Source organism: Scomber scombrus, chromosome 14 (genome assembly GCF_963691925.1).
Source record: "Scomber scombrus chromosome 14, fScoSco1.1, whole genome shotgun sequence".
Taxonomy (NCBI): domain Eukaryota; kingdom Metazoa; phylum Chordata; class Actinopteri; order Scombriformes; family Scombridae; genus Scomber; species Scomber scombrus.
This window is the reverse complement of record NC_084983.1, coordinates 1,833,646-1,859,105: the sequence shown is the minus strand read 5'-3', so window position 1 is coordinate 1,859,105 and position 25,460 is coordinate 1,833,646. Positions and strand designations below refer to the sequence as shown.

General features: G+C 39.5%; 2 protein-coding genes across 2 annotated transcripts; one reads left to right on the top strand and one right to left on the bottom strand.

Moving 5' to 3' along the window:
- Nucleotides 1–426: 426 nt before the first annotated feature.
- bsx (brain-specific homeobox) lies at nt 427–2,131 on the top strand. Its single transcript, XM_062433773.1, has 3 exons — nt 427–667; nt 1,204–1,394; nt 1,889–2,131. Exons 1-3 carry the CDS (start codon nt 427–429, stop codon nt 2,129–2,131), a joined length of 675 nt encoding a protein of 224 aa, XP_062289757.1.
- Nucleotides 2,132–6,702: 4,571 nt separating this feature from the next.
- Nucleotides 6,703–24,384, bottom strand: jhy (junctional cadherin complex regulator). Its single transcript, XM_062433570.1, has 8 exons — nt 24,017–24,384; nt 20,340–21,081; nt 16,501–16,596; nt 14,708–14,997; nt 13,909–14,197; nt 9,446–9,538; nt 7,897–8,019; nt 6,703–6,912 (listed from the first exon to the last, which is right to left on the bottom strand). Exons 1-8 carry the CDS (start codon nt 24,382–24,384, stop codon nt 6,703–6,705), a joined length of 2,211 nt encoding a protein of 736 aa, XP_062289554.1.
- Between the last annotated feature and the right edge of the window lie 1,076 nt (nt 24,385–25,460).

Sequence of the window (25,460 nt, the reverse complement as noted above, 5' to 3'; positions counted from 1 at the left end):
GACCACATAAGCACCGTTAAGAGTGGTGATGCTCGGTTGGGTTTTCAGTTGCTATTCAAATGAACGGTGATGCGGTCACAGGTGCGCTGCTTATCTGGAATCTCTTTGCTTTTTTCAGCAGCTTCGAACGCGTCTCAGCCAATCAGAATAAAGAACCGGCCCCTCACGTCTCCAACTCCCTCCGCCCATCCCGCGATCTAATTGGCTGATGCGCAAATCAATTTCCCCCAATCCGCTACTCCGTCCGAATAAATAGTTGTTGGGAATCTGCCCTCCTACTGACATGAATGTGATGCTGGGCGTTGTGCCATTCACAGAACACACACAGGGGCTGCATTTAAGCCTGGGAGACTTGTAGAAAAGGAGCAGATGCTGGTGCAGGTTTAAGACAGGAGAATAACACCCAAACTAACTAAAAACATCAATATGAACAACTACGCGTCTGCGGCTCCCACGCAGAGGTCCACGTCGTTTTTTATTGAGGACATCTTATTGCACAAACCTAAGCCGCTGAGAGAGGTCATCCCCTCGCCGTTCTGCACCTCGCTGGCCTCCCGGATGCCCATCCTGGAGTATGGATACCCACTGATGCCAACGCCAATACTGGCACCACATCCGCACCATCCTCTCCACAAGCCAGAGCATCACCAGTACTTCTTCACATCTGGTAAGCACAACTGTGAGGCCTTCAATGATAAGGCAACTTGTAGCAGAGCTGATAAAAGACTGGAAATACTGGATCTGAGCCTTCAGACACTCAGGCAGTAACTCAGAAGCTGTAAACACTTTATTATAAAAATAAATGCTTCATCTGTTTAAACTATAGGACCATTGTCAATATTACTTTATATGAAGTTTAATACTCACGAGTTTGGAAATATATATAAAATATTTTACAGTGGTTGAAATTAATATTACATACAAAATGCGTAAATGAACATTTGTTGAGCATCTCATAACTATATTCAGCCGGGCCTATTTTTTATTTATTTTTAAAACTTTATGTATTTATCTTTCACTTCATTACAATGTTTATTATTTATCACGGTATTTATTGTCCACCTTTAAAAATATATAGACCTTTTTTAAAATTTTACTATCTTGTAAAAATGAGTCATTTTTTATAAGCATCATGTTATCAAAACAAAAATCATGAGTTGAACTGATATGTGGAGAAAGCTGACAGTTTCCTCTCACCTGTAGGGATGCAGATGCCGGCCTTGTTCCAGCACCACGCAGAGTTACCAGGGAAGCACTGCAGACGCAGGAAGGCCAGGACGGTTTTCTCTGATTCTCAGCTATCAGGCCTGGAGAAGAGGTTTGAAATCCAGCGGTACCTTTCCACACCGGAGAGAGTGGAGCTGGCCACGGCGCTCAGCCTGTCCGAGACACAGGTACACACACACACACACACACACACACACACACACGCACACACGCACTACAGTTGGAGCATGACATTTAGGAATGCCAGGCAGTGTGCTGAGGGGAGTGTGTGTTTCTGGAAGTTGTGTATTTACTGATCATTTACAGTAAAGAAACCAGTGAGTAAACAAACAGTCGGAACATAAATCCATAAACAAAAAGATGAAGAATGAACGCGCAGTATAAGAGCACAGTCTATGTGTAATGTAACTAATTCACAACTGAAGAATGTATGTGCTCAATTCAAAAAAGTTTGATCCTCTTCTTTAATTTAAAAAAAACAAAAAAAACATGCAAGGAATATTTCGAATATCAACCTATACAAATTCTTCTAGAGTACAAAATGTAATATATATATAAGCTGTCTTACTGCATCAAAAATGATATTTAAATGGCCACAATTAAATTACAGGCCTCCTTGTAATCCACATGTTTCTTACCTCGCCCGTGCACCACCTTGCAGGTAAAAACGTGGTTTCAGAACCGGCGGATGAAACACAAGAAGCAGCTGAGGAAAGCGCAGGATGACAGGAAGACACCCGGAGAGACGGAGAGGTCCGCGGATAACTCCAGCGAGAGTGAACTAAACGACAAGAGCGCAGAGGAGCTGAAACACGGACTGCAGCCAGACTCATACCTGCTGGAGGAAAACGATGACGACGTGGACATCGAGGATGATATTTGCTCTCCGGATCATCTACTATAGTAGGCTGCAGAGCTGTTTTACAAGCACTGTAAATGTACTGTAGATAACAATTTTTCTCCTTCCATTACAAATATATAAGTTACTGTTTTAAATAATACAATACGATGCTGATATTTATTCGAACATGCAAAGTGGGCCTGTTGGTTTTTTATAATTGCCCCATATCATTTATGAACATTTCCATGTCTGACGAAACGCTATCATCATCATTATTTTTATTGTTATTATTATCATTATTATCTCAATATTACTATTATTATTCTTATTGTTTTAAATAGTCAAGACATTATTTTTTTTAAATGTTCCACTTGTGTTGTTTCCTTTGTGTACAGTACAGATGATGATAAATATGTAACATAGACGCATGCTACCCCATCCTTTTGCACTTTTATCCCAATGAAAACATTTTCCAAGCTACTCTTTTTTTAAATTTCAATTTGCCTACTTTTGATATTTTATCTGCAGTTTGTTCATGTTGTTGGACGTTTTATAAATCATTTTTTGGTCTATTTCACTGTTTTTCAGTGACTGGCATTTGTTTTTTTCTGTGAATATATATATACATATATATAGTATATAAATAATGAATCGGAACTCGGCTCCGTTTGTTTTGTTTCACCTTTTTCTATTTTTATTCTTACCGGAAAGTCGGTTTGATTTTGTTCGTTTACGTTTCCAGCTGGGCGGCAATGATTTACAGAATAAAATAAGAACGTTAATTGACATTAATGGAGGATTATGATTTAAGCTGCACATGCGCATGGGGTCAGGTGTTGAAGTGAGTTCAAACGGCTCTCTCCTGTGCTGTTGTGAGCGCTTGCATTAGGAGCCTGTCTCCTCAGCATGGAGCTCAGTAGTGAATGGGGGGGCAGCGTGTTCTTTACTGGGTTTCCTGCGTGGTGGCCTGCAGCCTGCTGAGCTTTAAGCCAACAAACACTAACGCAAGAGACTGAGAAGAAGACTGGCAAGAAACGACTGATAGTCAGCAGCTCCTCACCCTGAAAACGCTTATTCATGTCGGAATGTTTTGTGTTTTCTACACAGGCTTAGTATTAAACATCCTCCAAAAGTTTTCAGTGTTCTATGTTCATTTCTAAAATGACATGATCCGTTAGAAAAAAGAAAATATCTGCGGATATTAAATCTATGCTGAGCAAGAAGAGAGAAAAAGGGTGAATATATTCTTCTTGTGGCGCAATGAATCCTATTTACGGCTCATGCAGGCACTAATGGAGCATCTTCACAGTGGTAAAGGCTTGATGGGTTTACTGCTCATGACAGCAGTCAGATGGAAATATCTACAGTTTGTTCTGACCATAAAAAGAAATGTGGAATGTTACACAATCAAACGGCTATAAACAAATGAATGGTAGTAATTTGTTTCTGACCGTTAATTGTCTGCAGATAATTACATTTTTACAGCATCTTCTCTGAATTTTCACTCAAAGTTTGTCAACTATTTTGGTACTGCAGGCACCTGCTGACATAACTGATTCTATTTTTGTCATTTGTTTTGAGTCAGTGAATGAAGTCTATTCGACCTATAAATATTATTTTCATAAAAAAAGCATGAGAATCTAATATGCCAAGAAATGAAATAAAATGTATTTTAGCCTCCTCTGTGCCAACAAAAAAAGGATCTGTGGATCTGTGCTCAGGGCAGAATATCACCATGGAAATATTTTAAACAAAATCAGCAGTAGTCCAAATATGATGTTGCAGGAATAAACACATATTTATTATTACACATTGATTTTGCTACTGTTAAGAGACAGCTTTTTGAGCAGTGTTTGTGGGAAAGCAAACAGGGGAAAAAAATCAATTTCAGATAAAAATTTCACATCATTTTTACAGTATATTTTTGGCATTTTATCCTAAATGAACACTTTAATGAATTTAAGCCAATCATCTTCTCCTGTGTGTTTGTGTCATTTGGGAAGTTTATCATTAGGAAGTGGAATTTACTGCAGCAGTGATACTTGTGTCGATATGGTGTGGAAAGCATACAGGATCTCATTCAAATAATCTTTCCAAATGTCCAGATGCTGACGGACATAAAATCCACTGTGTCCAATGGTCTGCAGACAAAGCAAAGACTGTGGATTCATAAGACTGTGGAAGTTATGTATGTTCTAAAACAGAAATAACATAGGGAGATAGGTTCATTAATCATTTGTTGTCTAATTATCAGTTGGATAACACTTTTTTTTTGGTGTATTTGCAAAATAACAAGCATCCTCTCTTGTCCTTCGCACTGGGTTCGCTGTGCCTTTTAAACAGCAATTCATGTCATCTTCAAAATGTGATTCTGATTAACAGGCAGGAGGGGAAAAAACTATGTGGAGAATAGGCCATGCAGAAGGTGATCAATTAAAAGATTAAGCGTTTTGCAACACATGGACGCATCTGCATTTGGGCTTAATAGCAGGGCCATCAGCTCATTTGCAGGAAGCCTGCCGCCTACTGAAAGCGTGCTTCTCACATCAAAGCATCCACGTCTGCCTTAGCTTCCCAATGGGCAGAAAGGGATGCTAATTTGGCCCCCTTCATGTATAGCGGTGAAAGACTCCTTCAATTAACTGGATTTCAATGGCAAAAAACGAGTAGGTGGGACCAAAAAAAGATGCAAAGAGACTCAGTCTGGATAGGCAGCGTTTCTCATTAAATTAAAAAGGCCTCCGTCATTTGTTTCCAACCGCGCATCTGAGGACTTAACACTAAAAACACAGAGCTTCAAAGAGTCCATGATGGGTTAAATAGAGACTATAATCTAATTAAAATATTGCACAGAGGTAAATAGTGCTTTGATAATGATCTGAGGGTTCAATTAGTAAAATGAGCTGCTTGAGAGTGTTTCGTGTTAGGGAGGAGTAACTATTTAGAACATGGCTATCAAAAAGTAGGATTGGGATCAGATCAGGTGAGCTTCAAAGTGTCATCCTGTGTGTGAGGAGGATTTTCTTCACTAAACCAAAAAATAAAAATACATTTAAAAAAATAAAGGAAGGAAAAAAAAAAAGCTGCACTTCCTTGAACAGCCAATAAATGATGCCTCCGAAAATCTGATGTAGCAGACCTTGTCTTTTTAGGCTCAGTTCCACTCAGGCATCGCACAAACAGATGTTTTCTCAAACCTAAGCTTCAAAAAGACCAATGTAAACCTACAGGTGACATCACAGAGGGTACACATGGATTAGAAAAAAAACAAAAAACAAAACTGGCCCATTCCAGGAAACCAGATGCAATTTGATGTTTGTAATGTTGCCAGCATCTGTCTTTGGATGTTCTGAATGCGGCTTTATTCTGAATGTAGAATTTTCTGATTGAGACTTGTGGGATATGACGTTAACATTCAGGTTTTGTGAGCATTCTTTGGACATGTAAACAGTACATTTGGAATATGTTTGTGACACACGGCCTCTTGCCTGTTTACCCCTACGCAGGCAAAATGACAACAAGAAAGCAAACAGAGGAGAGGAATGAGAGGAGAGTGAAGAACTGTTCAGGGTTGGCTGGGAAAACAGAGCGCTCTTTCTCTACGATGGGGACACAAGGGATTGGTTATTATGCTGGCATGCAGACAACAGTGTAGTAAACACCATGGGACTACCTTGGTACTGGATGTGCCTGTAACTATACATTTATATTATCAGTCATATCCATATCACTCACTAATGTTTTTCACCTCGCTGGTATACTTCACTGCCTGTGGAGACCTTGTGATTCCTGTTTCCACTGGAGCAGAGGGTAACCCTGAAAACGCTCTGCATGTAAATGTGAATATTAATGGAATACTCTATTTCATTAGCCATGTAAATAGCTTAGTAGGAATATTGTCTTTTTCAGGATATGGGCAAAAAACAGAATATTTTGTGATAATCAATTTCCAATGGCTAATCCGAGTTTTGTTAAAGTGCGACATCAGATATGGCCTGCTACCTGCTATAATCATGCTTAGGCACTGAAAATACAGTAAGCAGCACACAAAAGGAAATCAAACTGTTTTCTTTGATTTGAGGTGCTCACAAGCTAATATCTCTACAAAGGCATGACACAATAACAACACTGGTACAAAAACCCAGTGACAAAAAAAGAAATAATAATAATTACATTTATATCTTGTAATAAGTGGCATTGATCCATAGTGATTAGTAGTTGCTATCTCAACTCAGCTGTTACTGCTGAGCTACTGCTGGTGTTCTTTAAAGCTAAAACTACATTTCCTTTAAACAATGTTATAACTTCCTGTTGTAGAATACACCTTTTGTTTTTTGTTTTTGTCTCTTTCCACCATCTGCCATGAACAGGAAGTTTGCAGGTTCTTAAGTTCAGCAGTGAGCATCAGTGTACCAATCAAATTCATCTCTTGTGAAATCATATCTGATGACACACGAAAAGCAAAGCAGACACTGTTTGAAGATGCCAATCTTCTCATATGCCAGAAGGAGTTTTTGATGTGACCCTAAGCATGGCAAATTTAATGAGGCAGCATGTTGTGTCTCACATTTTGGAGAGTTGATACCTGGGATATCATGGGGTCCATGGATTTCTTATGTGAAGTGCACCTTGCCTCATACAGCATGCACTTTTCTGAAGAGCGCAACAGCCTGCTTTTCTTCTTCGTGCCTTTTTCTAAGGAGCTCCAGCGTGGCAAGCTGGGACACGTCCAGGCCCTCCATGTGAGGAGTGTGCTCAGTGAAGCCCTCAGACTGGTGTTTCTGTCTCAGCTTGGGTTGAGACTGTACAGGGGGTCTGGATATGGTCTTAGCATACTCCAAGGCCTATAGAAGGAGAAAGAGAGAGATCGATGTATGTTGATGTACTCACTAATTACTGTATACAATCTGCATTCAAAAAATATTCAAATACATTTCTGACAGCATAACTTTCATTTTGTGATACATTTAAAAACATTGGTTCTGTTTCATAAAGTGAGATTAGTAGACTAGCGAGTGAACAGGATTCATAGATTTTGTATTAAGGTGGGTCACCATGGTAACCTACAGCGCCTGGCTAAACCTGCACTAAAGCTGCTGAAGTTAAGTCCATTGAATCAAAATGAGCAAACAGTCGACCTCCTAACCAATCAACTGTCTGGAAAGATGACATCACTTCCACATGACCCTGACATGAATATAAAATAGGACTTCTAACAAGTAACAGGTGGAAGGTTAGTTGACCACAGCTGACCAAGATGATGTGGGTATTGATGATGAGCATTATGTTTTATATTAATGGTGGTGAAATGATTACACTGTATTCCTGACAGTGACTGTTAAGTGCATTGCTATTCAATTCAATCAAATTATGAGGCAATCTTATGAATAAACAGTGACTGTATGAATACAAATTCACACTTGATGACATATTTTTAACTGTTGTAATGCTTCATGTTGCTCAAATTCATTCATAATGCTAGTTTATTATAAAATACACATACAGTTAGAGCATAAATGGCACTAATATTTTTGTTTTTGTCATTATTGCACATTTTTTACCCCAATTTTCTATCATGGTTTTCTTAACAGCAGTGTGAGAGCAGTTACTCAGGATCAACTGTGTTCTGCTCTGGTAAAGGCAGTGTGTGTGTCACAGGTACCAGGCTGGAACCATGCAGTGACTTTCTCCTTAATCTCATACTCATTCTTTGTCAGTATTTGCTCACAACTTGTGTCTGTCAAACAACCACAATCACACATGGCTGTTCTGAAAGAGACATGTGTTTGGGTTCACACTTGTGTACACACACACACACACACACACACCTTCATCCTGGGAACTTTCTTGCCATTGCCTTCCGGGTCCTTGGCCAGTAGAAAGGGAATCCTACTTATCTTTTTGTTCTGCTCGCGGATCACATTTGAATACAGCTTCTGTTGTTTCATTTTCTCAGCATGATGATGGTGAAAGAGTGAGAGAGAGGGAGAGAAAGAGAGGGAGAAAGGGAGAAGAGAAGTAGAGGGAGAGAGAAACAGAAGCAGATTATGAAAGGGGCTTTAATTAACTGAGCCATTTCTCCCTTAAGGCTCTTGTCTTTGTGTGTCCCCTCGGCAGAGCCTCTCCACGCAGCCCCAACAAAACCAAAAACACTGAGCCATTCACTGGGCCTATCAACATTTACACATATCATTCACTAATAGGCTTGGCCCTAGAGATGCACAGGGCTCAATCTAGGCTAAATTGGCCAAACATGCTCACTTTTTACAACGAAGGGATTAACAAAAGATATATCAAAGTACAAAGAGCACTTAACTTCTTAGAGGTACTCTCATTTGCTTTGTAAATGTAATATTATCTGTGGAACAGCATGGGAGCCTTTGAACTGGGACAATTACAAGAGGGTCACACCATGACACTAGTGGACATCAGGATTTAGGCACAGGAGACCGACTGAAAGACAGCTAATAATGTTGCCAAAACCCATAATAATGGCTTTTTTTTCTCATATGAGTTGTTCCTTACAACTGATATTACCCATCAACAGATTAATACAACATCCTGGTATGTAGGGCAGCTTTTATACTGTGTTCCTAATCATCTTTTCTCTTTTGGCTGGAAAAATAATATTAAAGGCCAGAGAGGCTCTCAGATATTGAGAGCAGAAGAATCTGGATGTTACATACTGTAATTAACAGATTGATTTCTACCTCATATTGGTGAAAAGCTCTGTCATTCTTTATAAGATAAATGCATGTAGAATGGAAGCTGCAGGCTCAGATGTGAGTCTCATTAGCTTCTCTCTGCTCAGAGGGAACAGAGAGTGACTCCACTTTGTTCCATTTCTCTCGTTCTCTCTCTGGCTCTCTCTTTCTCTCTCTCTCTTTATCAATACGTCAGATTGTTTTAGCTTTCTATTTCGTTCTAATTTAATGTTTGTCGAGAGAAACATTTTCTAAAGGGGAAATTTGATCTACACCTTTCTACACATGATAGGAATAAGAAGAGAGTCACTTAATGTTTATGGGAAACCCCTGAATTGCTTAGGATCTTAGTGCGAGTTGAACGACGAGAATGCAATTTCAGGGAAAACATGTCTGAGTTATCAGTAATTATACTAAAGAAAACGGTATCATGCTCCATGAGCAGTATAACCAAGTTGTATTCACCAATACAATTCATTTGTTAATCTATTGTGGAACTACGGTACAGAGGCCAAAACAAAGACGGGGAAAATAAGGTATTAAATACACGGTCGCCCATAAAGTTGGAATAAAAAGGACTGGCCTGCAGGTGCATTATTCAACAACAACTGAATTCATCTGTATATAGTCTGTGGATAAATAAATTGGTGTAGATATGCAGTTGAGGGTTGACACTTACTGTTTTTTCAGTGGCTGTGTAGTCAGGACCCAGGCCTTGCAAAGTCACTACTGGCTTCAACTGCTTGTAGTCTTTCAGACTATATGCCTGAGAGAGAGAGAGAGAGAGAGAGAGAGAGAGAGAGAGAGAGAGAGAGAGAGAGAGAGAGAGAGAGAGAGAGAGAGAGAGAGAGAGAGAGAGAGAGAGAGAGAGAGAGATTGATGTTTTGAAAGTTGACAATAGCTGGACCCTATCTGTGCAATCAAACATCAAGTGACATTTTTGATTAGTTAATTTGAAATGCACTTCTGTTGAACTGAACTCAATTTGTTGTGATGGATGTTGATAGCACCATGGCAAAACAATAAATTGGAAACTGCAATTTTGATCCATTTTGTCTCTCATTAAATTGCCTAAACACAGACAAATGCCTGACAGAAGACACAGCGAGACGGAGCCTGACACTGTCTGCACCGTCTTTACCATACAAAAACTCCCATAAATCTAACATTTTGTGGACTCTGCAGAGAGAGTAGCACAAACGCCTCAACACTTTTAACTTTAACACAGATTTACTGATATGTTATACATGACATCCAACAAAAAAAAGTCTCAGGTGGCATTCCTTGGGACAAAATAAGCAGATCACATTGGGCACAGTGACCTCATGTGAATCTATTTGGGGCGTTCTTGACATGATAAAACCTGATTCTTCTTCATGCTCAGTGACACACAAAGACACAACCTGTGACTGTTTTCATGTTTTTTGCCATGCTGGCAATGTAGCAGTGTTGGTCGGTCCACCGTTTTGGTCCAAACGGACATATCTCAACTATTGGCTATATCGCCATGACTTTGACATGTCCCTAGATGATGAAGTCTACTGACTCTGATGATGCCCTGACATCATGAGGGTGACATTTTTAGTGAAACGTCTCATCACCTATTTGATGGATTTCCAATTCAATTTGATGCAGACATTCATGGTTCCCAGAGGATGAATCCTAATGATTTCGCTGATCCCCTCACATATTCAACAGCTATCAGATGGATTGCCGTGAAGTTTGCTGCAGGCACTCATGTTCCCTTCAGGATGAACTGTAATAACTTTGTGATCACTTACCTTCCTATTTAAGGTCACACTTTGGGTATTGACCACTTTATTAAACGATCAGCTGTTCTTTGTATTTGGTGCTAATTAGTTAATCTTATTGTTAATAGGCTAACCCTTACACACTGTTAAGGGTCAAATTTGACCCATTCTAACATTTGAGAGCTGTAAAAAAAAAAAAAAAAAGTTACACATTTCTTGTAGGTGGACTTTTACTGATGTGACCTTGAATGTACAAAAATGGAAATAAAATTCATTATTTTATTTTTGTGCATATTTGTGATATATATTTTTGTAAATGCAAGACCTGTGTTTATTAAAAGAAATCAAAAATCACCATTCAAACATGTTCATATTGTATAAAATGTCCTCCTGGATCATAAAATAGTGATGGTGAATGTCTTTTTTTCCATAAATAGAATACAATCTGCTTGCTCTCTTACAGCTTCATTAAGGATTAATCAAACATCTGTGAATGACCGATGGTGAATTTATGAATGTGAATTGGTGTAGAGACTAATTATGAGTTAGAATATGAACAGTATGTAAGTGCTAAACTAGGACGGTGAATGCGGTAAACCTGCTAAATAGCCTGCTAGTATTTTCACTGTGAGTATGTTAGTTTTTTTTCTCAAAGCTCCACAGTGCCCAGAGAGACTAAACATGACTGAAGTGATAATACACATCATCCTCGTTTTTGTTGATGTGTGTCTGTCAAACATTATGTATATATTCTAGTCAATCTGTGTCTCTATGTGATGCTCTTGTTGTCTGCTAAGCCATAGTGACTGTCAATCATCCAACCAGCATACTAACTACCCAATGTATTCCGAATGAACCAGAAGCTTAATACTACTTTATGTTGGTTTGTGAGCACTTATGGATTTTTCCCGTATGATTCAGGAACACGACAGTAACTGTAGAAACAGTATGTAAGCTGACACCATACAGTGTGTAACATAAATAGTGCTCTTCTCAGGGATGTTGATAGTGAGCTAAAGTTGAGACACGAGTGATATGGGCAAACACAGAAAGAGATTGTACCTGTTCCTTTGCAGGTACTGGTGATGACAATGATGATGATTGTGTGTGATTGTGTGTGTGTGTGTGTGTGTGTGTGTGTGTGTGTGTGTGTGTGTGTGTGTGTGTGTGTGTGTACATGGGTGCATGCAATCCACAGACAAGATGCCTTAGACAAAAGGGAGCTAATCATTCCAGATTGTACTGGCTGCTTTTTGGAAGGAGGATTTTAGTTTGCTTTAGCCATCACGCATGAACACAACAGGGTACTTTTCTTCTCAAGCCCTCTCTCCCCTACCCCGAAGACACACTCATCTGCTTTTATGCCCAGGCACTGCAGCCAGACTGCTTTACAAATTGAGCCTGTAATCTCGTCAGACATGATGGCTAACATGGTGGGAGAGACATGAGGTCAAAGGGTGACGAGTGGTGGGCACCACAGGAGGACTATGTGAAGGCTCCAGTAAGAATATAACTCTAAGCACTTAATCATACTTTCTAGCCTTTTTGGGTCCTCGTCACTTAATTGTTAGTTGTTAGCTGATATTAAAAGTGTACTGTATTTTGTACAGTTACCAATTAAATCAATGTTTTTAATTTTCACATGAATGTAACAATAGATATGATCTCAAGAGTCTCAGTACACAGAGGTTACACCATTTTCCTGTATTATGGCACATATATCCAGGCCATATGTTACATGTTGCATACTATACTTACTAAAATATGAGCAGGTATAACTACGGTAAGTACTCATTTCAGAATAAATGAATTAGACAGAGCTGTGTTAAAAACATCTCGATTTTTAAGTTTGTTTGTACTCTGTTTTAACTTGTTGGCTGAGTCACTTTCTACTCAGGACCCACCTGCACAGCTCAGCCTGACAAACCAAAGCAGAGAGGGGAGAAGAAAAAAAAACAACAGCAGCCAAATCATTAAATGCAAATGCATCTTTAGTGGCCCTGCGCTTCACAGACTCTCTCCCATCTAATCACCTTATCCTCTAACACATCTTCAAATGGCTTTTCAGAGCCTGCAGCTCTGTGGTTTATATAGTCATCATCTTATAGCAATTAAGTGTATCTTAGCAGAGCTACACAATTAACCTGATGTTTTGTGCCCTTAGTCACCAGAACACTCCTGCTGGATTAAGCAGCCCTGCATGGAGACAGCTGAGGGGATTATTTAGGACTTCAAAGGGGCATTTATTTGTGTAACCTCTTGTGTATGTGGGGATTAAAGGGGAATGCCACTCAATTTAAGAATTCATGTGTCACTTTTGTTAGGTGAAACTGCATAATGTGATCTTATTTTTCTAACTTGAACATGATCCCTTAGTATGTGTTGAGTGAATTGTGTGACCCTTGAACCCCGTTTAAACTTGTATGCATACATAGTTAGCATCTAGACGCAATGCTCAATTATTGAGCACTGTGATATGACATCAAAATATCTGTCACTATTTAGGACTACAACTACCAGGAGGGGATGCATAATGACAATACTTGTTCATGGTGGGAGTACTGTGTTTCATCAAATAGTGGCTGGGGCCTTCATTTACCTGAACTACAAAGGTACCAGGCCTTTATTGGAAGCAGGCCAGAACATTTTGACAGTGTACCACTCAGCTGTAGCATGCAGGCAGCATGCTCATGAAAGTATGCTCACCAGTTTAGCCAAGTTACTCGGGTTACCCTGGTTACCAATGCTCCTGCAGTGTTGTTGCTGTCATTATTATTAAAATATGAGCTATTAACCCGTGTATTTAAACAGTACTGTGTCTCCTCTGTCCCAATCCCCTCTCTGTGACAGTCAGTTAGGACTGGAATTACATACAGGTGACTACTATTAATGCTCAACAGGCACATGGAGTTTATCCACCTTTGTTTTTTCCCTGGCCTGTTTTTGGGGCCAGCCTTTATTTGTTCATATGACCACACCCCCGGCCATTATCAGAGAGCTCAGCAACTATTAGAGTAAATACAGTTTTTTTAAACACCATGTTTTAATGGTGATTTGGGACCACGTCTTTTCATTAAGATCAATGCCAGCCACTCTGTAGACAATGTATCACATGTACACTAATTGTAAGCTCATCTAATGCATCAATAACACCAGGTGTGATCACAGTGTCTATCATTCCAAACAAGTACCAAGTGGAGGTTGTTTTTTTATCTATGTATCCCAGATTAGATGACTATTTTATTTAATTTCTATTTTTTTATCACTTAAGAATACTGTTGTGTCAATTTTGAATTTCCCCCTAGGGGGATCAATGAAGTTTCCTACTTACCTACCTATAGACTATTTCAGAAATACAATACTACACTGATGAAAGCTCGCCAACCTTGTATGTGACTCTCTCCCTCAGCTGCTTCTGTTTCTCCATCTGCACCAGGTAGCCACCAGAGCTGTGTGTATAGATAGGATAGGTTGTGTTCACACTCTGAGGAGGGCACAGCTCAGGCTCTTTAACCATCACTTGCTTTCCTATAGGGGGCAGCACTGTGTAAGAGCCTGAGCCCTGTGACCAGGTGCTGGTGGGAGTCCTGGAGAGGTTTTGTCGAAATGGCTTATCTGGGCTCCACTTCTGGTCCTCCTCTTCACAGTATAATGGCCACTTTAATGCAGTTGTGCTGAAACACATAATTATTGGTGGATTAATAGTGAGAGGGATCATGATAATAGATTACAAAAGAAAGAAAAAAAAAAAATATATATATATATAGATATTATTTTACACATTACTTTAGACTATATGTTCATTTATTTTTTAGATTGTGTATCATTTTTCAGCATATTTGACTGCTATCATGGTACACTGACCACAAACATGCAGGCATATTATTTCACTGCTGTGTTCGATTGCTGTGGTGTGTCCATTATTTTGTTGTTCATTTTTCTAGCTCTATTTGCTTTTTTTGCTATTAGCTGATACAGTGATTACATGTTTGTAATGAGATCCTTCATATGTAATATATTTCTTCTCTTTGGTCATTAAAAAAACTGGATGAATGGTTCACCTTTGCCATTGTTCAGGTCTATTCTCCTGGTGTCTGTGGTGAAATTCTGTATGTAGTCCTTCTGGGCACATGTAGGTGGATTTTCCAGGCTTTCTTTGTTGATATAAAGGGGACATGGCATACTGAAATTGAGATTCATGAAGAGATGCTAAATTCATGATGGCATCATCACTGTTCTGCTGGAGGAAGGGAACAGTGTTCAGGTTGATGTTGAACTGAATGGTTGGAGGCAAAGGCTGTGATGAGGTCGTCTTCTGAGGTTTTGGCTGTGTTACAGCGGCTGGACTTGCTAATGGGGAGCTCAGACAGTCTCCCCACTCAGCTTCGACCCCCGGGGCAGGGGGTTGCTGCTGCCGTGAGGGGCTGGAGGTTTCCTTCCGCTGGGCTTTCTTCCCTTTGCTGATCTTGGTGACCTGGGGTGACAGTCGGATTAACAGTTTGAGGATAACGTTTTGTCATTGATGAAGAATGTCAGAGCAATAAAACAGCACTGATGGATTGATTCATAGGAAATATATATCAGTGTTAATTCATATGAGAATATAAAATCTTTTTCCACAAAACATTCATACATAAAAAGACACCAGGCCCAATCATACATCTCATCATACTGAAATACAGTGTTTTAATGCCAGCAAACAACCTTTAAATGTGGGTCTATTTTTTTTCCAGTGGTGGAAAGTAATTAAGTACATTAACTCAAGTACTCAACTTAAATATCATTTTCAGATACTTGTACTTTACTTGGATATTTTCATCCTCACTGGAAAACTACAAATCAAAACTCTTCTTGTGTAATAATATGACCATGGGCCTTAAATTCTTTCAATTGTTTACATATGGCCTACTGTTATAACAAGCATTGTTGCTGTTTGCTGTGTTTGCACCTTTTTAAATTGCATATTGCACTTTATTGCCTTTATATATTATCAATGTTTTTTATGGCTTAAATTAATTTTAATTGCCTTTAATGTTCTTGTGGTTCAGTGAGTGCTATCTAAATTTCATTATATAGTCTAACCCTCAATATAATGACAATAAAGTTACTACTACCTATATACTTCCACTCCACCACATTTCAGAGGGAAATAATGTACTTTAACAAACCACTACTTTTACTACATCACTCATAATACGTATGAGTACTTTTACTGTAATACTTTAACTACATCAAGATGATAATACTAATTTTATCTACAGTAAGTAGGAATTTTCATGTTTGTCATTTTTCATTCACTTGTAATTGAGTATTTTTACATTGATGTATTCATACCTTTACTTAAGTTTAAGATCTGAATACTTCTTCAACAACTATTTTTTCATTGGTATATATGTTTACGTCCTCTGCATTTCTGTGAGATAAGCTAACCTATATCTGATGGCAAATGATCACCTCTAAATCTACCCATTTGTTCTAAAAAAACATCGACAGACAAACATGAGCTCTGAGTAAAAGGCACAATTCTTTCCCAAGTGTAAGAAGGACTGGTGCTCATCTTTGTATGATTTGAATGAATTATTAAGCAGGGGGTCTATGAGTGTGTGTGTTATGCATCTAATGTTGCTGGTTTAGAAAACCCCAGCTTTGCTCATTCCAGTGGGAAAACATTCATACTCCTCTGCTTGGCAGCGTTAAGGTGGTCGCTCAAGTGCTCAAAATAATAATGCTTGTCCAATCCTGTCCTTTTTCACTCCAACACTCGCTCTCTGGCAAAGTGCTGCTGCAACAACGCCATCAGCGCTTGTGTCTACATTCCCAACAGACTATTAAAAGTCAGGGTGACCGTGTCCCTACTGTGCAGTGAGCTTCCACACATATAGTACTGCAAAACAAACTAAATTTTAATAGATTTTCACCATCTATTGTTTGTGCTGTCAGTGTCAACCAAGTGAAAAGAACACCCCTGTGTTCCTACCCTCAACTGCCGTGTTTTCTTGAGCCACCTCTGCTCTGGGTCTGAACTGTCCTCTTGACTCTCTGCAGTGGTCGCCTCCTTACGAGTTTCATGCACCTTTAGACAGTACAAGACAAAGAGACATGCTTATACAGAGGAATGTTGAAACATTTAAAGTTTTCCTGTCTTTACATCTTTACTAAAGCTCACTGAAACCCACACACACCTACACCTACTCTGGTGTATCAATACTGCATCCATTACTATCAATGTCTGTCTTCTTCAACCATGTCGTATTACATCAATTTACTGTTTCACTTGTTCCTAATGCACCCGTTGGTGGCATGGAACTATGTTCTGTTAATGCTGTAATGAAAATCATTTGGTTAACTTCAGGACTCCCCGCAGCATCAGAGGACCATCTGAGTGGATCGATGATATTGACGGGCTGAAGACTTGTTCACTGAATGCCACTAATTCTGCGGGCTTGAATAGGTGAAGGTCACAAGGAATGAGTGGATCCAGATGTAACATATCCATCAATAAGTGTGTTTGTGATTGCATCTAATAGGCTGAGACGCTGTTGTTATGGCTGAGAGAACATTGTCACAGACCTAATGCTCTTTCTTTGTTAAGTTCAAGCCATTTTGATCTTGATAATTAACTGAACCAGCTCCTACATAAACTCACAAACCCATTATGGGAATCTTTTTTTAAGCGACAGAGACTTTTAGACATTTAGGTGCTGTTACCGATGAGCAACGAGCACAGCGCTGCCGGAGCAGTTGTTTGAAGATCAGGAGCAGGTGTGTATGACTACTGTATTGCTGGCAGTGTACAGACTCACACACACACACACACACACACCTCACCTTTACCCATTCCCCCTGCCGTAGCCTTTTGTCACCCATTATAAAAATCCCAATCAGTTGGAGCAAATGATCAAGCCTGTATTGCATTTTGAGCATGGTAAGCTGTGTAATATCTTTTCTACTAAATTGGGAGGTACCGTAATTGCTTCTCTGCAAGACGATGTCACAACAAAGTCTAGCAATTGCAGCTTGCTGTATTACCTCCTGTACCCGGGAAACATCTGCTTTTCGCAATGAAGACTTCAAAGGAGGCTGTGGATCTTGAATTGCATTTAGCTGCTATTGTGGCTGGCCCAGGTAATCTTGATTAGGTGTTTAGACTGAGGCAGGGTATACAGTGGCAGAGAGCTCCCCAGAGCTTTGGTCTAAAGCTATTAAAAGATTGTACATTATGTTCCCCTGGCTTTGAAGTGAGGGCCTGCAAGAGGAGAAGGGACTCTGAGGGCTGAGTGCAATAGCAGAAGATTGATCTGCTACTTCTGTCTTTATCAAAGGAGGCCCGAGCCCCGATGAAGCCAATCATTGCTACCGCCACTCTGCCACTTGGCCGGGCTAAACATTTGCTGCATTAGGATATTGTGTACATTTAATAACACGTCTAATTATAACAAGTTGCCCTTAGATGGCCGCTCTCTTCAAAAGACCAAATGGGGTCTTTTAAAACGAGCCCTGTAACAACTGGTCTTTCTGGATTCATATTGATTGGTGAAACTGATGCGATTTGTACATGGAGTGTTGCTATCTTCTGCAAGGAGTGAGGATCAGGAAGGGTAAGAAGCAGCAGAGCGAGCTGATTGATAAAAGATGCGCGATCATTCTAATTATGAAAACTTGCTTTAGGCTTTTAAAGATGTCTTTCTCTGTAACCTTCAATATTACATTTCGTAAAATCTAAAATGAAGATAGAAGATTAAACAAAAATCTCATGTTATTTCTTTGATGTTCAATATTTCATTAAGTTTTTGTGAAAATAGCCAACTCTGTTCCAAAACAATAGACCAAAGAACAAAAGTCCAATCTGAGCAGGAGACATAAGCAGTTAATATGACTCTGTACACACAGTACAATGTTGGTGCATTTAATTAATTAATAATTACTTAAGTCACTTAACTCGATAAGTTAAGTCACTTAACTTGATAATTATTCAATGATGCAAGTCAAACATTAGATCCTGTACAGATTTCTTCTAAACAGTTCTGGATCTTTAGTTTCTGAGAAAGCTGCTCATGTTCACATGTCAATAAATCAGGAATGAACTCTTCAGGTTCATACAAAATTCATATGTTAATCTAGTGTGTAAGCATGTTGATCACAACTGACCTGCTCTATATGAAAAGAGCCTTGAAATAACTTTTGTTGTGATTTGGCGCAATATAAATAAAGATTAAATTGAACTGCTGCAATGAACTGCAGTTAACAATTCACTGAGCCTATTTCTAAAATATGGTTTACGCTTGTCTCTGAATGGCTTTGTTGATATGTTATAATGTTTCCATTAATCCTATGATGAGACAGGAAATCGACTGCATGCAAATTGTCCCTCCTTCTTTTATGCCCTATGTCCCCCATTAAGTAAGACACGTCTTTGGGGAGACGGGCCAATGGAAAACTAATAAGCGAATTCAGAGGGAAAATGACAAAACACAAGGGTCAGGAGAGGGAAAGGCTCTGGCTCTGTTTACCATTGCACAAAGCTAACGGCTCTTGACTATGTAAATGGTGATGATATGAGACATTGTAGAGGGCTGGGGCTCAGATGGGTGAACAAGGTTGGGGGTATTATAGCCAGCGAACAGTCTTGTGGCCCGACAAATGGAGAATGCGGGCCATCCCGACCAATTATGCCACTGTGCCAGGTGCAGGGATATCTAAGAGCCTATTGGTAACCATGCGTCTCTGATGTTCTTGTTGTACACATCAAGTCATAATAAGCACTGCATAGCCAGACATGGCTCTTTTCATATGTTGGAGGAGAAGGCAGATGAAAACAGCCATGCTCCTCTTGCCAAATTAATTTCCCAGACTGGGTCAGAGCAAGCATCATAGGATATTCTCTTGGTTTTTGAGCAAGATGACAATAAAAAGCATATAGATACAAATAATACCAGTAAATGAGCATAAGCTTGGCTGATGCTGGTGGAGAAAAAAGGCAAATAATCTTGGCCTCATGAGAAAAGCTGCATTCAAGCTACTGCACATTAATAGAGTCTCCAAGATTAGACTGAGCCTTCAAAAGTAAATATACTGACACTTGGCTACTTTTCCTGTCAACTGGGTGCACAACAAATACAGATATCTAAAATATAAACAAACATGAGTATCACATGTTGTGCATGTGCACTAAAAAGCCCTAGAACTGACACCCTAACACTGTTAGTGAATATATAAATCTCCAAGGTTTACTTGAGTCATTGCAAAACATACCACAGCACTGCTATCACTATTGTCACATACTAATACTACAAAAGCTAGATTTAGATAAATACGTAACACCACAAAGGTGTCAGTTGCTGTTTGGGCATAGAGTAAAACCTCTCAGTTATACCTACAACCAGAATCTACAGTACTTTGTTCATTTAAAAGAAAAATTGCTTTAACTATAAAATAAGAGAAGATCATTCATAGAGGTCAGTGGAAATAGTAATAGTCAGTAATAAATCTGTCCATCACCAAACAATGTAAGTAAGGTCACAGGGTGTTACCAAACAATCCATAATAAACAGTGACACAGTTTAGATTGGAATTCTAAAAAAATCTACATAACCTAATCTGACATTTTAGTGGATCTTGCCATGTAAATCCAAGAAAGTGTGTAACAATAGCTGGGAGGCCCATGAGTCATTATCAGTGCTAGTGCAGCTCCTGGTGTCAGTTTTTGTAACTGCAGCCTGTTTTTGTTTAAAGAGAGAACAGACAGTTACAGTTTCAAATTTCAAACTCATTCAGTGATATTCATCATAAGCAGATGCTACATGCTGCTGTACATACCTTATTCAAATTCTGAGGCATCTCCTGCTTAACTGCGTGCACCCTCGCATAGGAGCCATATTTGGATGCGTGGCGCCCCAGGGTGATTTTGTTGCGTTCCACTATGTCTTCGTTCAGTCTTTCTTGTTTTTTATTTGATAAAACCTTTGAACTCTTCAGTGTGGATGAGCTCGTTTGCTGTGTTTGAATGGATTCTCCTTGTGTGCGTCTCAGTTCATGGTGGTAGTCGCTTTGAAATTCTTGGATGTACACAGCATTTATATCCTCTGAGTTCTCTGTCAGCTCAGGAGATCTGCTAATATCTACTCCAGCTTTGTCACAACTGTTCTGATGCTTCCCTTCAAATCCCCCTCTGTCATTTTTTGTAGAAATGTTGGTCGGCCTTGAAAGGTCAACTTCTGGTGATCTCAGCTGTACAGCGTGCTTGTGACGGTGGGGAGATTGTATGAAGCTATTCTGACCATCTTGTGGGTGTAGGCGGTACGGCTGGTCACACTCATTACCAGTCATATGAGGGGTCGCCACAACAGCTGGACTCGTGTTGCAGATGTATCTGTATCCTCTTTTTATGACCACTTCCTGTCTGTCTCCACCTAACCGGCTTGATTTCTCTTTAGGGATTTGGTAATACTCATCAAAGGAGCTCTGCGGACTGTCGTTGAAGCAGTCAGCTCCTATCAGGTTGGTCCTCCAGTTGGGGTCGTAGCGCAGGTCTGAATAGCCATCATCAGAAAGCAGCTGGCTGTGTGGTTAAAGACAGACAACAGCAACAATAAATTATAGCTTTATTGTTCAAATAAGAAACATAGTACATTTTAATTATACTATTATTCAAATTAGATTTAATTGTTGGTAGGCAAGGTTATCTATGATATTTCCATATCCAACGTTTGACAGACGCCTGAATCCCACACAGGCCTGTACTGAGAGGTCAAAGGAACAAGAGGCATTACACCATTATTAGAATGATGATGTCCTCAAACAAAGACAGCAAGGCCTTATCAGAGACTCCTGAAATTGAAATAGATGAGGGGGATTATGAGCCTGTATTTACAGATAATTTTCATATTTTCACCTCCAGGCTCACTAATGAGAGTGTATTTGAGAGCTACTAGCGGGGGAATGGTTCACAAACGGCAATTTTCAGCTTATGAAATGGCTTGAAAATTGCAGGCTAAAATGCTCTTTCTGATGGTGATGAAAAGATCTCATTAAAATAAATAGCAGAGAGCCTCTTTGTTGTGCTTACTGGGAGGACGAGGGGAGCCTAATTCTCTTGCCGTGATGTTGTGCGTCGAGGGGGGGTGGGAGTAAAGGGGGGGGGGGGGGTTGCCTAGGTGTAGGGCCCTTCACTTCAATGAGGCCAAAAGGGTAAGGGATGTCTCTCTAATGACTCAGACTCAAACAAGTTAGAGAATGCATTATAGACAACATGCAGCTGGGCGTGATGCCTCCAACACTGGCAAAGCACCACAGCCTATTATTTTCCTGCCAGGATTACAGACACCAAAATACAAAAGCCAGTGAAATACTGTGACAAACACTAACTGGGAAAATAAAGAAAACAAACAAACAAAAAACAGACATACGGAATCTACTCAAATATCCTTTGGCAATATTTGGAGCGAGATGGGTGCAAAAAATAGTGCCGAGGGATGAATGGAGTTGCTTAAATAGGAATCTTTTGCTTGAATGAGGAATGCCCATTGGGTTTGTAAACTATGCAAAGGCATTGTGTGAAAAGGCTTTACCCACTTTGAGGAGGCAGTGGAGAGGACTATGAGAACATGATGGGAATGGGACTGTGTCCACTGCCTCGCCTCTATGAAATGGAGCCTTTTGTGAGAATATGTCATGGTCATTTTCCTCTGAAACAATGTACTTTGGAAGCGGACCCACACTTGGCAGGCATCAATCTCCGCAGGTTAATGACAGGAAAATGAACAATGCCCCTTTTCTATTTTGGAGGGAAATTACTATCCGGCAGTGTGTGAAGGAAAACAACAGTACGAGTCTACAAGAGTGCAGACACAGATGTGGCGTGTTGTCCTCACCGTAGACGCCTACCTCCGCTCGCTCAAAGGAGAGAAAGAGAGATCTCCTTTACAGCAACAATGATCCTTGTTAATGGACCACGAGTGACCACTTATTGTGATCCACCCTAACAAAACAAAAATCTCCTTTCCCTCAAATGAAAGCTGTTATTCTGGAAGCACCTGAATTAGGCTGTTCTCACTACAATGTACCATCGATTCATGCATCTCATTACATGACTGACACTGTTTCATTGTTGAGTGATGAATGAAGGCTATTTATCTTTTATCATCAATGTGCTGTTTAAAAGTAAAAGGTTTAATTGTTGCTGCCGTTCTCCCTGTTGTATTCCATCTAAGCAGTACCATTATCTGCTTAATTTTCATTAATTTGTCACAGACTGTTAAAGTGACAGTTCAGTTCAATAGGTAAATTGAACAAGGTCAGGTACACATCTCAGTAGTTTATATAGTGGCACATTCATAGAATTATTGTGATACACAAGGCTACATAACCAACTGAGTAGTCAGATTTTTTCACAACAATGTTTATACCATTATAAACCTAAATAAACACCTAATATCAAATATTATTTTATATAAAAATGTAACAAATAGTTGTTTTTAATACTATTTACACCATAATATAAAGTCTACAGGTTATGTTTTAACAGTCATTAACAATCATCAATGACTGCCATCTCCTGGCCAGACTGAATAACTACATAAGAATAGTCCTAAGCAGACATTTTATACTGTCACTAGAGGAAAAGCACAGATGTTACTAATAAGAAGCCTTGATAGTGTGACAGTGAGCTAGCATATATAATACTATGTCTTCAATCAGAAAGGTCTGTCAGTCAAATTAACTGTAGAGTAATTTAAGGTATAATTGTAGCAATACTCTTTTCTACTTTTCTCATAAACAACAAATATAAATCCTGTAAACAGCCAAACAGTAACCAAAACCAGATGATCCTATACCAAGTACCTGATATAGCTTTTTACAAAACATTATTGAACCACACTATTGTACTGGATCACATGTTCCTTCATGACAGTGAACATGCATAGGAACTGTAGTTTATTTTGAGTCAGTCCCACATAAACCATCCTGCTGCCTTAAATACCTGCTGGGGCAACAATTCTGCTGCTGAGACCACAGTGTCCAGCTGTTTTAGTGAAAAAAAGAAACTTCTTCTAAACTTTTCAAAACTAAAAGAATATATCTGTGAGCTGATTTTAAAGATTTAAGAAACGACTCAAACTGAAACGCTGTCTATTAGAATGCCAACTGTGGCTTTGAGCTGTGTAGTAGAAGTAGAAGTAGAAGTGTATGGAGGTAACTTCATTCCTATTGGCACTATTTTAACTGTCTTGCAACTTTACAATGTGCATTTAACTGCACCCCTTCAATAATGAAGTTTTAACATTGCAACATTATATACAAGCGTAATCAGTGTGTGTTCATTACTGCCTGAAATCACGATTAGGTGTAGTTTAGTGTGCAACAGAAGAAATCTCTGACCACAACTAAGTGAAGCTGTGTGTGTACAGTATATGCAATCATTTACACTATACAGTTTTACAGCATTATTCCATTTTAACCATAAAATGCTATAAAATTTAAATAGTGTGACTTACCTTATCTCCTCTCTTTCATCTCTTTGTGTATCCAGGTATTCAGTCTGTAAAAAAGTGGGATTCTTCTTGATACGGGAATGTGCTGCTACTTCCAGGCTATCATAAACCAAACGATCCTTACTTTCATCATCACTTACATCGTCATCCTCCCCATCTCCCTGCTGTAACATGTTAGTATTTTCCTTTTGTGGGAGTATGTATTTGTTTGGATCATGGTGGCCAATACGCATTTGTAGCTGCTGTTGGTAGGCTCTCTCCTGGGCCAAGCTCTCTGTGTCCAACTCCACAGAATCCCACCGGGGGTTCGGAGCTGCTCGTCTCTGATTCTCAGGAGGCTTCTCTTTCTCAATCTTCAGCATTCGATACATTGTTGTATGTTTGAGTCTTTTATCCATGCTTCACAAAGACCTGACCATCTATGCAGGTGTTGAATGTTAGGAGGAGAGGGTTGCAGCAGGGTGGTAACTTACAAACAGAAAGGTTTATGTTACAAGAGACAGCAGGATGTAATAGCAAATAAAATGTAAGATTTATGTATTTTGTATGCTTTGAACCACATATATTTGTCTGGGTGATGAGTAGAAAAAGACACAGAGCATCAAATCTGCTACTATACATGCTTTGATATCCGGTAGGTCCTAGACCCTCAAAAGGTGCTTCTGATAAGTTTTTGGGTTTTTTAAAGTCAAAAAGCAGTGGGTTGTACACTATACTTTGTATGATGTTCAGATTGCTTGTTTAACCAGCTTCATTTCTGCAGCTGTTCCAGAGTAATTGGTTCTATAGTCACCGCTTACCCTGCTCTCTAGTCAGCATTCTAACAAATGAGTCTAATCAGAGGCTGGAAAACCACAGAGAAAATGTTTGGATGATCTAAATGCTTGTGTGACCGATTAAAAGTTAACAAAGATTAAAACGGTGAATGAGTGGGGGCATGAAGAGACCCTTTATCACAGCTGACATGTGGACTTGTGCACAATGATGACTCAGGTTCATGTAGGTGAAGTGTCTCGGTCAGACCAGTGAGGCAGCATGTAGCCCAGGATCTGACTGACACACCTCAATGGACTGCAGCCATCATTCATGTTATATATTACACCTGCTTTCACAAGCTCTAACAGCTAAAAGACGTTTAAAGGAAACTGATTTCCCCTCGTCTAGTATATTTTCTATAGCTTAACTACCAGTAATGTTACTTTAAAAGCTGGCAGCTAGCTTTGCAGCTATATTTTAGCCAAACGACGCCTGCCAAGAAGTAAACGTACAAAATAAACCCAACCACATACAATATCTACTGTATGTCTTGTATTTAAGGTAACAATAGAAAATAGGGCTCAGCCATGTAAATTCGTCGTTCATACTTATAGTAAGGCTGAGAGAAGTCGGTGAGACACTCACCTGTTTTTCCTCTGTCTGTGAGCTCCTGCTCTGTAACCATAGAAAC

Bases quoted from the DNA above. Each gene is read 5' to 3' on its own strand.
- bsx (XM_062433773.1), top strand. From the start codon at position 427: ATGAACAACTACGCGTCTGCGGCTCCCACGCAGAGGTCCACGTCGTTT. The intron at 668-1,203 runs GTAAGCACAACT...TCTCACCTGTAG, and splicing joins CCAGTACTTCTTCACATCTG to GGATGCAGATGCCGGCCTTG. The intron at 1,395-1,888 runs GTACACACACAC...ACCACCTTGCAG, and splicing joins TCAGCCTGTCCGAGACACAG to GTAAAAACGTGGTTTCAGAA.
- jhy (XM_062433570.1), bottom strand. From the start codon at position 24,384: ATGTATCGAATGCTGAAGATTGAGAAAGAGAAGCCTCCTGAGAATCAG. The intron at 14,198-14,707 runs GTATGCCATGTC...TATGTGTTTCAG, and splicing joins CTTCATGAATCTCAATTTCA to CACAACTGCATTAAAGTGGC. The intron at 9,539-13,908 runs GTTGGCGAGCTT...TCTCTCTCTCAG, and splicing joins GGGAGAGAGTCACATACAAG to GCATATAGTCTGAAAGACTA.